The 13,054-nt window shown below is 31.5% G+C and overlaps 1 protein-coding gene and 1 long non-coding RNA gene across 2 annotated transcripts; both read left to right on the top strand.

Annotated features, from left to right (window-relative positions):
- Positions 1–356: 356 nt before the first annotated feature.
- On the top strand, positions 357–885 carry LOC108458019 (histone H4). The gene has a single exon (XM_017757248.2). It carries the CDS (start codon positions 456–458, stop codon positions 765–767), a length of 312 nt encoding a protein of 103 aa, XP_017612737.1. The 5' UTR covers positions 357–455; the 3' UTR covers positions 768–885.
- A 1,200-nt stretch (positions 886–2,085) lies between these two features.
- LOC128291677 (uncharacterized) lies at positions 2,086–3,515 on the top strand. The gene is made up of 3 exons (XR_008281499.1): positions 2,086–2,297; positions 2,423–2,514; positions 3,258–3,515. It is a non-coding gene; the product is annotated as an uncharacterized LOC128291677 (long non-coding RNA).
- The last annotated feature ends 9,539 nt before the right edge of the window (positions 3,516–13,054 follow it).

The following is a 13,054-nucleotide window of genomic DNA, read 5'->3' as shown; positions in this document are numbered from 1 at the left end:
AGGGATTTAATTGAATTTTTTGAAATTGTTCGGTGCTTATAATACTATTAAGCTAAAAAAAAAAAAAAGCAAAGGTGGGAAAACAGAAAAATGAAATTTCAGGCGGAGGAATTTATGTCAACAATCCACCTCATCAATCCGGGTATATTACACTTGACCAACTACATTAATACACAGACACGGATTACTCTAATAAAACATAAATCTAACGGATATGCTTTTGCATCTTCTTCATCTTCAACCAACAAAGTCAAAACGCACGGATCACAAATATTTACCGTCGATAACATTCCATCAAACGGTCTATATTATTCTTTGTCATTGCTAACCCCGAGAAAGAGCCTTCGTATTTAAACCCCTTCACATCCCCCCGCTTCAAACAAGTTAAAAACTCGAAAAATAGGATCTTCACTTTACAGGCATTTTAATCCCTTAAATCTCTCTCAACCAAAAAAATGTCGGGACGTGGAAAGGGAGGCAAGGGTTTGGGAAAAGGTGGAGCGAAGAGGCACCGGAAAGTTCTCCGGGATAACATTCAAGGCATTACGAAGCCGGCAATCCGGAGGTTGGCTCGTAGAGGTGGCGTGAAGAGAATCAGTGGTTTGATCTACGAGGAGACGCGAGGTGTGCTCAAAATCTTTCTGGAAAATGTGATTCGTGATGCCGTTACCTATACGGAGCACGCTAGGCGCAAGACTGTTACGGCCATGGATGTTGTTTATGCTCTCAAAAGGCAGGGCAGGACACTATATGGTTTCGGTGGTTAAAGAGGATTTTTAGGAATTTATTATTTAGATTTTGCAAGTCTCTTGCAACAGCTTGTTGTTTTCATTTTGTTTGGGCTTCAATCTTTTAATAAAACTTGGTCTTATTTGATATCTTCAACTTTTCGTCTGAGTATTTGTTTCTGGGTTTTGTGCATCCAAGAACATTTGACCCACGCCCATGTGAATTGTGGAACTTGGGTTGGTGGGTTCTTTTAAAGGGTAAATTGGGTCAGTGTTTTTTGATGGATAAATGAACACTTCTGATATCCGGAAGCTCAACGGGCGTAGTGGTACTTTATTTTATCAATTAACATAAAACTTGAATGTTGAACATTTTTATCTTCTCTTTTAAACATTATTTAATAAATCTAAAAATAAATAAAAACATTATATTCAGAGCAAACTACTCTTTTTAAATAACCATAAAATTGATTTGCAATTTCTTTGAAATTAATCATACAACTTTTTATTAGTTTCTAGTGTTCTCCTTACTAGTAAAGTTTTATCAGGGCTAATTTTATTACCACCGAAATGATAAAATTAGACGAAAAATTTATAATTCAATTAGTCTCCTAACTTCTCCCTTGCACTCATCTCTCGCCACGCATACATGCAACGTCCCAAAGATAGTATTCATTTGTAAAAATAACTAGATTAACATATTTTTATGATTTAAAAATTATTTATAGAAAAATTATATAAAACTGTTGTGTATCTTATAAATGAACATTTTTCTATTTATATGAGTTTTATGCTTTTTATAAAAATATAACTATTCAATAGATATCAAATTGGATAATTACATTTATTAATAATGAACACAATTATATTAAGTATTATTTGAATAACCATTACTTTTTATTAATAATTAAGTAATTTAACTTTTAATAAAAGGAGCTGTAACAACTTGAAATTTTTGATCTTTCGTACAAGATTATTTTAAATTATCCGATCATAGATTCAATAAAAAATTAATTTTTATTGAATTTATTCATAATTAAAATATGAAAAAGCCATTAGTGTTTTAAGTTATTTTCTAAATTTTGGTTTCATCAAATTAAATTAAGAATTGAGGGTAAAATGATAAATTTATCATCAAACATATTTTGATATTTTAAAACATGTATGTGATTAAGTATTAAATTATGTAAGAGTGAACCGACAATGTAGTGTTTTGACTTTTCAAACTGTCTCATGTTTGCTTTATTTAATCTTAGCTACACATTGACTAGTCTTTTAACTCTTTGACCATTGGTGATATTTTAAACATGATAGAAATGAAAAAGAACCCATCTTTTTTATTCCTTTAGTTGGCCATGTCAAGAAAGCAAGGGAAAGAAACTTGTTCTCCATTCTTGACATTTCCTTCCCAAAATTTCCTAAATATTTCACCATTTTATCTTTAATTTCTTACAAAAATACCTTACCTAAGTTATATTTGACCTTCCTTCTTCACTGTTTCTATCATCTTCTTCATTAACCCCACCTAGGATTTTGTTGTTTAGGGGGAGAAAATTTAGCTAGAAAAAGGTAAAAGCATGTTTCATTCTTTATCAAATCATGAATATTTCTCACTTCTATTTAATGTTTTTAGTTGAGCATTAAAATGTTGTTGTAATTAATGTGAACATTTATGATATTTGTTGAAGAGAAAGAAGTGGAGAGAGGAACTACAAGCAAAGTGAGAGAAAAGTTGCAGAGTGAAGGATAAGAGTAGATTCTTCCATTTATTTTGATTATTTTATAGGTAATTTCTTTGATAAAATTCAATAATTTCTTAGTTAAATAATAATGTGCTCTTAATTAAATAAATGTATATTAACATTATTTTACGTTAACAAATGCCATGAGTAAAATTAATGTTAAAGAAATTTGAGTTAGGGTGGTTTCTAGCATATTCTTGATTTGCCTTAAACATGGATTATATTGTAGCTTGATTTGGGTATTTGGTAAATGAAGTGAGTTTTAATAAAATGCTTTGTGATTTGTTAAATAGTTGAGATATAATTCACATGTCAATAGGGGATTAGATGCTGTGATTAGAAGATTGTGACAAATTTAACTCATGGCAAAACATTTATTTGAAGTTGGATCCAATTATAGAGTGTTCATAGACATGCTTTCGGTGTAAAATTTAGGGTGTTTGGTTGGTAATCTCATGTATCTTTACATATACTGTTGCTAAGTGCACTAAGGGCCATGATCAAATAATTCTATGAAAAGTTGTTAGGACGAAAAACAATAAATCAAGAGTGGAAATGCTACAACTTATACTTTGTATACTTGTATAATATTAATTGATTGAGATACATGTTCAAGCTATGCTAGGTAACATAGAAACTTAATTCATTTAATACTATTTACCTGTCTTGTTGTGCTAATATGTTACTTACATGCTAAATTTTACTTAGGTAATCCAAGGTAAGTATTATGTTTTACCATTGAACTTACTAGACTTCATACTTAATGCGTCGTTGTCTTTCCGTATAGGTATGTTTTGCTTTTAAAAGCTTAGTTCACTTCGTGGATCATCATCATACACCATAGCGAGATTAAGTGAGTATGAAACCATTGTATTTGTATTTGTGGTTTCTAGTGGCATGTACTAAAGGGTCATTTGTGTATGCATGTATGTCAGATTCATCTTATTTTTGAACTTGTATTATTTTGAAGCATAACACTTAAAAATTCATGGTATGAATGTTTATGGTAATTAATAGCCTCACTTGGATGTGTTTGAGTGTGAAATGTCTTGGGGAACTTAGTAGGTTCAGAGTTGCAAGCGATTTTGATTCATGACGCCGCGACTGTGTATATCATGTCTCGATCTTGTCAGCTAGACAGTGATGGTTGAAAAAAACGGGTTTGGAAAATGCAGCAAAAAATAAATTTAGGGAAAAACTAGAGTTTTAAAGATTTTTCCAAAACAATATCTTGGTTGTGATATCTTAAGTAATAAACACTTAATCAAAATTATACCTTTTTGATTGGTCTAGGATGAGTGTTTTGACCGAGTAGTCTTCTCCTCTATTGATGGTCACTAAACTAACTATAATTACGACAAAGGCAAGCGCACCTATCGAACAATAGTATAGTTATGGTAAGTAGGGAATATCATATCCACGAGGACTAAAAGTACTAGTAATTACTATTTTTCTATTATTTAGCAGACAAATTAATGAGATTGATTTTAATCTAAAATTAACTAAACTAAGAACACAGCAGAGAATGAATTGGGAAAATAAACAAATATAACCAATGAGATAGACAATACCTAGGAAAGAATCCACCTAGACTTCGCCTATTATTTTGAATCTGAATTAAAAGACGTATTCACTTGTGCCTTATCCATAGAAATCCCTAAATTATGTTAATATCCCTTTCGAGAGTAAGAACAATGACTCTAGGTTGATTAATTGAAATATCTTTCTAATTAAAACCCCTATTGTGGCATTAACTCGATCTATGGACTTGCTATTAGATTTGACTCTAATCCGGTATATTTATGTCGTCTTATTTCTAAGATTGCATGCAACTCCACTCAATTATGCGAGATCTACTCTTAAACAGAGACTTTTGCTCCACTGAAATAAGCACATTTAACATGAATCAATATCTTGAAAATAGTAAAACACGAATTAAGCATACATAATTGAGAACAAGAATAATATATTTATCATGTAATTCAGAAATTAAATAATAAGATTTATCATAGGTTTCATCTTCCCTAGGTATCTAGAGAATTTAGTTTATAATCTGGAATGGAAACATCTTAAAGTTAGAATAACATCAAGACATAAAGAAACTTAATAAAACTTCTAAGGAAATTAAATGGAGATCTTCAATCTTGAAGGAGATCTGCTTCTGAGTTGAATCCGATGGCGTTCTTCGAGTAATTTCTTCGTTCTCCTCTGCGTGCTCCCTTAGGTCTTCTTCTAATATGTATTATAAACTTTAGAATGGTCAGAAACCCTAAAAATTGGGTTTTTCAGCGTAAAAGGGAAGCAAGATTCTAAATCGACACCGGCTGGCACATGGGAGTGTAGCTAGCCCGTGTGGCTCACACGGGCGTGTGCCCAGTCCGTGTGGATCCTGAAAACAACTCTTTTTGTCTGGATTTGACTCGTTTTTCACTCCTTTCACTTCCTTATGCTCACCTAAGTATAGAAACATGAATTTAAAGGATCAGGAACATCAAATTAACTAATTTACATAATAAATCATCCAAAAACACATCAATAATGGGATTGAAAACATATTACTTCTATGGCTTATCAGCTATCCTCAAGCTCACGTCTGTTCCAGTGTGGGTTTGCTTCGAATCAGAAAATTTTTCACAAAAATTTCATGTAGTGTAATTTTGCAATTTCTCTAAACTTTTAGGTCAAGTTATAAATCAGAAAAATATTTCTAGAAATTTTCTGGAATAATCTCTTCAAAGAATTTTCTCTCTACAACCTTCTCTTGAATTCAAGTATGTATGAATAATAACATAAGGCTCTTTTTATATAGGAGAGTTTAGAAAGTTAACTATAATTAAACTTAATCACTTTAATATTAAATTAATATAATATTTTTAAGAAAATATTAGATTAAATTTAATATTCAATCTTATTAAAATAGTAGAATGTTTATCTACAAGATAAACATTAAATTAAATTTAATATTAAGATAATCACTTTAATATTAAATTATTAAAATACTATTAAGATAAGTATTAAATTTAATTTAATATTAAACTATTAAAATAATATTATTTTTAGAACAATTAATTTAAAATCAAATTCTCTAGTAGAATTCTAGTAGGAATGTAACTCTTCCACTGCTCAACCACCGATGACCAATCGCCGCTGGCCATTGGGACGCTACCGTCGCAGCCACCAACACTATCGTGTTTGGTGATACAAGTGTGACACTCTTATGGCACCTTGAGTCGGTTTGGTCTGGGTTAATGACGACTTGATCGGTTCGGTCTAGCCATCGGTTGGACTGTTGGCCCGATTTCACATACCGGGCTCGGTTCGACCAATTTTAGGGTATTGGTCTCAATTTTGGGCTTCCGGGCCCAATTTACGATCTCAAGTCCAATTTTCAAGTTCAATTATCCATTGGGCCAATTGTTTAACTTGAAACATAGTTCCCAAAAATATCATATTAATTTTAATTTTACTTGATCAAAATTAATGTTTCCAAAAATCACTTAGATTTTTCAAATTAATTTTTCTAGGAAATTCTTTAATAAAAAAATCTAGTTGAACGAATCTCACGATCACTTAATTAAATTCCACATCGAATGAATTGACTCAATTAAATAATTTCCAAAGTCGTAGAATTTTCTTCTGATTCAAATACAATCCGGTCGAGCTTTTGTTGAGCTAGCGGAAGGACCAATCGGGCATATACAATTAGGCTCTAGTGATTGCAATTATGTCCAGAAGCATCGCTTCGATAATTCGCAATTACTTAATCATGGATTTAATCCACAAGAAGTATCATGATTGAAAACCCCTTATTGTATACTCTTTACGGAAGTAATTCATCCAACTGCTTTTTCCAATGACCTCGTCATGTGTGTGGTACCCTTACATGATATCCTTGATTCCTTTGAGTTAAATTCGTTCACTCAATACAATACTATTGGATCTCATTGTCAGCATTGTGTCTTCTTAATGATTAATATGATCACTATCAACAAATGGCTGTGGTAAGTTGCTCGTTCGAGAACCAGCAACCCGTGACCACGTTCTATATTTATCAATCCACACAATGCCAATGAGAGGATAGCGTTATCTCTTTAATTAAGTTATGAATTCCACTGTTGCTAGTAAAGCCATGCCATACAAAAGTCATGTACCCAACATACCGACTATGAAGTCGATCATCTTTAGAGCATAAGTCTCCACTTATATCAAATCACATGAGTTGCATATGCATGATCAGTGACTAACTCAGGATTTACATAAATTACACCATGTGTAACACCCTAACCCATATCCGTCGTCGGAATGGGGTTATGAGGTATTACTTGAAAAAACACAACTTGAAATTTACATGCATTTCATTTCATATTTAATATATATTCCCATCAAATCACTCAAGCCATTCAATTTTAAAACCTTCTAGCTAACATAATCTCTTTACAAATCATTTCATATCATATAACGAACATATATGTAGTCACATAATTCATAAGGAAAAATATCAATTATATCATTTTACCACATAAGCATGTGCGCATATCCAAGCTAATATAGTTATTTCATTCCATTATTTCATACATGAATCATATAAATCAAACAAATCAAAACACATATCATTTTGACCATATCATAATCTGCACAATATGCATTTTCATTCTATGTTTAAGTTGGTTTATGACCTAAATGGTTAACTAACCACGTTTAAAGCATGTTTGAACATTACCTTTTCCCTATCATCAATTTGACTAACAAATAAACCATGAAATCAAAATCCAATTCAAACATTTACAACCATGACATAAGCACATAGATAAATACTTCTCAATTTATCTAAATTTTGCCGAAATTATAAAGATATCACATTCAACTATACATCTATTTTCAATATAAACATTTATCAATATACAAGGACATAATATATTTATTCGCTCACTATCCTAAATATACGCATAAATAAATACATCAATAAAACCATTAACTAAATCAAATACAACCATTTTCCAAGTATATACTCCTTTTCATTTTCACTATCATTAGCGAATAATATTATTATATTTTTCATCATATACAATTCATTACACATCAAACAAAATACTTATTTATGGACATTAATAACCGTTGATAACTTTCACTTAAATGATATATCCAAAACTAACCAAACAAATAAATTTAACTACTTGTATACATTCGGCCTTCATTTCTAAACATACAATAAAGCCTTATAGCACATTACTAATCATAACTAATATTCATGATAAAAATGGTTATAAATTCTTCACTTATAATATCACTTTGCCGAAATAATTTAACCATATCACCATGTACATATCCAACACCTCACATACATATAATATGCGTATCATTCAACTAACATATGAAATAACCTAACTCAACTAGCACACAAATTTACCTTATGATCGAAACACATACCTAGCCTTAATAAAACAAGCCAAACATAATACATATATATATATATACTTTAGCCGAATCAACCAAACCACATCCAAAATCACCAACCATTTTCAATAAATACGACACATATAAACTTGACTAAAATTTCATATACATACATAACCTATTAGCCATTTTCGCATGGCTTAATATATACAAAACTTCGAACTTTTAACCAAATATAATCTAGATTATACATACCATAGGTTCAAGATCAAACTTATAAAGTACCAAAAACAGTCGTGTGATAGATTTCTCTGACGATCCCCGAGCCCGTTACTAGCTCTAAAATCTATAAAACAGAGAGTAAACATACACACAGTAAGTTTTCACAGCTTAGTAAGTCATAAGAAAATATATATCTAAGAATGCATATTAACATTATATTAACAAGGTCTAATCAACCTATTCTCAATCAAGGGTACATACTCATGCTTGTAACTCATGAATCGAATCATCTCATAAACATTCACATTTTATAGTCATAAGGCCAAATATGATCAATCATATATACATAGAATTCCATTTGCATCATACATAATTTATATCACATTTCAAATAACTATCTTACCTTATTTTCATATAAGCATTTAACAAGCACATACCTGAACCTTTTAGCTCAATTACACATTCGATCATAACTTATCATTGCCTGTTGAACCGTTCAAAATTGAATAGGATACTCGGATAATCACACATATCGTACAATGCCAACGTCCTAGACGAGGTCTTACATGTAATCACATATCGATGCCAACGTCCCAGACGTGGTCTTACAAGTAATCACATATCGATGCCAACGTCTCAGACGTGGTCTTACACGTAATCACATATTGATGCCAACGTCCCAGATGTGGTCTTCCATGTAACCACATATCTCATTTTAACCATGCTTTAAGTAAATGCCAAAATGCTTGTTTCATATATCAAACATTAATCATATCATTTCAATATTTATGCATATATGCATATTAAAAAAAAATCATATCATACCACTTAAAGACCAAACTTACTCATTCTTTTACTTCATGATCTGCGCATAAATATATCAAATGAACCTTAAAAACCAATTCTCTAAAGGCCAACTTATACATTGCTTAATCATCAAACATAAATCATTTTTACTAGAATATTAGCCAACTCAAAAATGTACCATTTCATTTACCATAATTCAAGCTAAAAATATCTCATATTTAATACAAATAACTTATAAATAAACATTTGGCTAATTGATAAATCTTTAATAAAACTTTTGTAATATACATCATCAAATCCTTATAAACCAACCTAACTAATTTATTACATAACCAAATATACCATTATAAAACCGAGTTATAAGATCATATAACTCACAAATCATACCATAATCACATTTTTCATTTCTCAATGCCGATTCATAATTTACTAATAATCATTACAATTATTTATAGATCTCATATATTAAAATTTAACAACATCTATTTGCTTATAAACTTACCTCGGATATCAACGGACGGAAGAAAACGATTATTCAATTATTTTTTGTTTTCCCTCGATCCAAGTCTGATTTCTTTGGTTCTTGATCTAAACATATTCAAATTAAACTCATTCAAACATAATTTCATTCAATTTAGTTCAAAAACACATAAATGGGCAAATTACAATTTTACCCCTAACATTTCACACTTTTTACAATTTAGTCCAAATTGCACAAAAACATGCAAAATTTGAGTACACCATGCTTAGGCCGAATCTTCCTTATGCTCATACAAGTCCATACATTTCATTTATTCTAGATTTTAGTCCCTCAAATTATTATTTTTACAATTTAGCCCTAATTACTCAAATTCATCAAAAATTCCAATACAAAACATATTAATCCAAAACATATCTTTCATAATTCATCAACTAACATCACAAAACTCGATTCATCAATGACATAACTCAAAATATTCATCAATATCAAAAATCAAAGCATGGGGTTTGTACATTTCACTACAACGATCTCAAAAACGTAAAAATTATCAAAAAACGAACTAATTACATACCTTAATCAAGCATGCATATGACCGAAACTTTAAAGCTTTATTTATTTTCTTTTCTCACAACATTCGGCCCTTTTAAAAAGATCAATGCATGGATTTTAAATTTTATGTTTTATTTATTATATATTATTACTTTAATTACTAATATATCCTTAATGAAATAATTATACAAATATTATATTCATGTCCTTAACTGTCCATCATTTATAATTATGGTCTAATTGCAACATAAATACTTCATATTATAAAGACAATAACAATTAGGCACTTTCACATTTAACTACCAAATTTTCATTTTACGCGATAAGCCCTTTTATTAAATCGGGCGCTCAAACGATAAAATTTTCAAATGAAATTTTCACACACATAAATTCACAAATAATAAACATAGTAAATAATTTTTAAATATTTTTCTGACTCAGATTTGTAGTTTTGAAACCACCTTTCTAAATAGGGTCTAAATCGGGCCGTTACACCATGAATGTCACAAGTGATTTAATTCACAAGCAGATTCAGAATTAATTCATCTTGGGTCCAGTCCAATGTATCATTCTACCTATGAATACGTCTATGTTTCTACTCGTCGAGTCAACTTCTCCGATAGCCAAGACTAGCCATCTCCCTAATTGAAATTGTTGACGACATAATTATCCTTCTCAGTATTTGAACCAAATGCTCACTTTGATTCTTTTATGGGATTACAGACTCATTTAGATTATTTACTGAAGTAAGTTGTCTTTCTCACAATGTAAACATTCTTTGCAATACCACTTATCTTCAGTTTGAACTTTAGACAATCAATGAGCTAATATTTGCTTGTCACAATTTCGCTGTGCATGCAAAATATAAAAGACATAAATACAAAAGACATAGTAGTGAAATGTGAAATTAACTTTATTTATTTATTCATCGTTCAAATAAATAGAAAACAGTTACATGTTTACTACAATATGGGCACATTTCCCAACATTCTCCCACTTGCCTTAGTGAAGTAAATGTGTCATGTTTCGCATTTCCATATCCCCTACGTGTTTGTTAAAACTCCTAGTTACAAGAATCTTAGTAAATGGATCCGCAAGGTTATTTTCAGAAGCTACTTTCATCACATCTACAATTCCATCGGCTACTGCCTATCGTATCAAGTGATATTTTCGATCAATATGTTTCGTCCTCTTGTGACTTTTTATGTCATTGGCATTTGCTATTGTTGCACTGTTATCCCAATAAGTGTTATAGCTTTTTCTATACCAGGAATAACTTCAAGTTTGGTTAAGAACTTTTGAAGCCATATTGCTTCTTTTGTTGCCTCAAAAGCAACCATATACTCAGCCTCAATAGTAGAGTCAACAGTGTAAATTTGTTTTACAGTTTCTCTATATTATGGCTCCATGGCCTAGAACAAATACATTTCTCGACATCAATTTCCTCAAATCTTTATAGGTTTGGAAGTCTGAATCTATGTATCCAATCGGAGTACGGTCCTCCCCAGAATACACAAGCATATAATCCCTGGTTCTTTTAAGATACCTTAATATATGCTTTACAACTTGCCAATGCTTGAGACCTAGATTCGCCTGCTATCGATTAGCCATTCCTACTACGAAACATATATATGGACGTGTGCAAAGCATTGCATACATAAGTCTTCCAACTGTTAAAGCATATGGAGCCTTACTCATATGCTTTTTTTCTTCCGCTATCTTAGGACAATCATTTAAAGAAAGATGAAAACCTGATTCAGTCGGTTGAATGCCTGGCTTTGCATTGGTCATTGCAAAACATTCCAGTACCTTATCAATGTATGAAGCTTGAGATAGAGCTATCGTTTTATTCTTTCAATCCCTAAGGATTCAAATTCCAAGAATATAACTAGTTTCACCCAAGTCCTTCATGCTAAACTATTGAGCTAACCATAGTTTAATCGATGACAATTCTTCTACATTGTTTCCGATAAGTAGAATATCATCGACATACAAAACAAGGAAGACCACCTTTTTGTCCTTTATACGCTTATAAACACAATGTTCATTAGTGTTTTGCTCAAATCCAAAAGTTTTGATCATTTGATCAAATCTTTTATTCCATGAGTGGGACGCCTTCTTAAGTCCATAAATGGATCTTAACAGTTTGTAAACTTTCTACTCCTTTCCTTTGACAACAAAGCGTGGGTTGAGCCATGTAAATGGTATCATCAAGATAGCCATTCAAGAATGCTGTCTTGACATCCATTTTCCAGATCTTGTAATCAAGAGCAGCGACAATGGATAAAAGTATGTGGATAAACTTGAGCATGCTACCAGAGAAAAGGTCTCATCGTAATCGATGCCTTTTTTCTATGTGTAGCCTTTTCTACAAGTCTAGCTTTGTGTGTTTCCACTTTCCCTTCTGCATTTCTCTTCTTCTTGTATATCCACTTACACCTTATAGGTTTAATCCCAATTGATAAGTTTTCAAGTTCCCACACCGTGGATTTCATAGAATCCATCTTGGCATCCATAGCCTGTTTCTAGAGCTCAAAATCAGTATTCTACATGGCCTCCTCGTAAGTGAGTGGATCATCATCCTTATGATTGGCTTCCATGTAACACTCCTTACCCGTACTCGAGGCCGGGATAAGGTACGAGGCGTTACCAGACAAAAACACAAACATTAAACTAAAATACGGGCCATAAAATTTCATTCATATTTCAAAACGTTCATTCACTTACACATAGTCTCTTATTTGAGTCTACGAAGCCCAAAACATACTTTAGAAAGGGTTCGGGACTAAACCGAGAACTTACGAAAATCTTGGAAATTTCATGCTTTAAGGCTCCACACGCCGTGTCCCAAAGTCAGTGTTCCATACACTACCGAGACACATGGTCGTGTCTCTGCTGTGTGGAATATACCTAGGCTATTTTCCAAGCTTTGGTCAACCTTAATCTCTTACACACTTATACAAAATCAAAAGCATATAACATGGTATTCATTTAATGATTAAATATTCTCAATTAAACCACAAACATAGCATTTTTATGTCATCATACATGTGTCTCTCATACTCATTTTACCTTTTTATTATAGTACCACTTATACATTTATACCAAGATTATCATCTTACAAAATATCT

The sequence above is a fragment of the Gossypium arboreum genome, chromosome 4 (assembly GCF_025698485.1).
Source record: "Gossypium arboreum isolate Shixiya-1 chromosome 4, ASM2569848v2, whole genome shotgun sequence".
Taxonomy (NCBI): domain Eukaryota; kingdom Viridiplantae; phylum Streptophyta; class Magnoliopsida; order Malvales; family Malvaceae; genus Gossypium; species Gossypium arboreum.
The sequence above is the reverse complement of the archived record's forward strand: the minus strand, read 5'-3'. Positions and strand labels throughout refer to the sequence as shown.

Coding starts and splice junctions, on each gene's coding strand:
- LOC108458019 (XM_017757248.2), top strand. CDS start 456: ATGTCGGGACGTGGAAAGGGAGGCAAGGGTTTGGGAAAAGGTGGAGCG.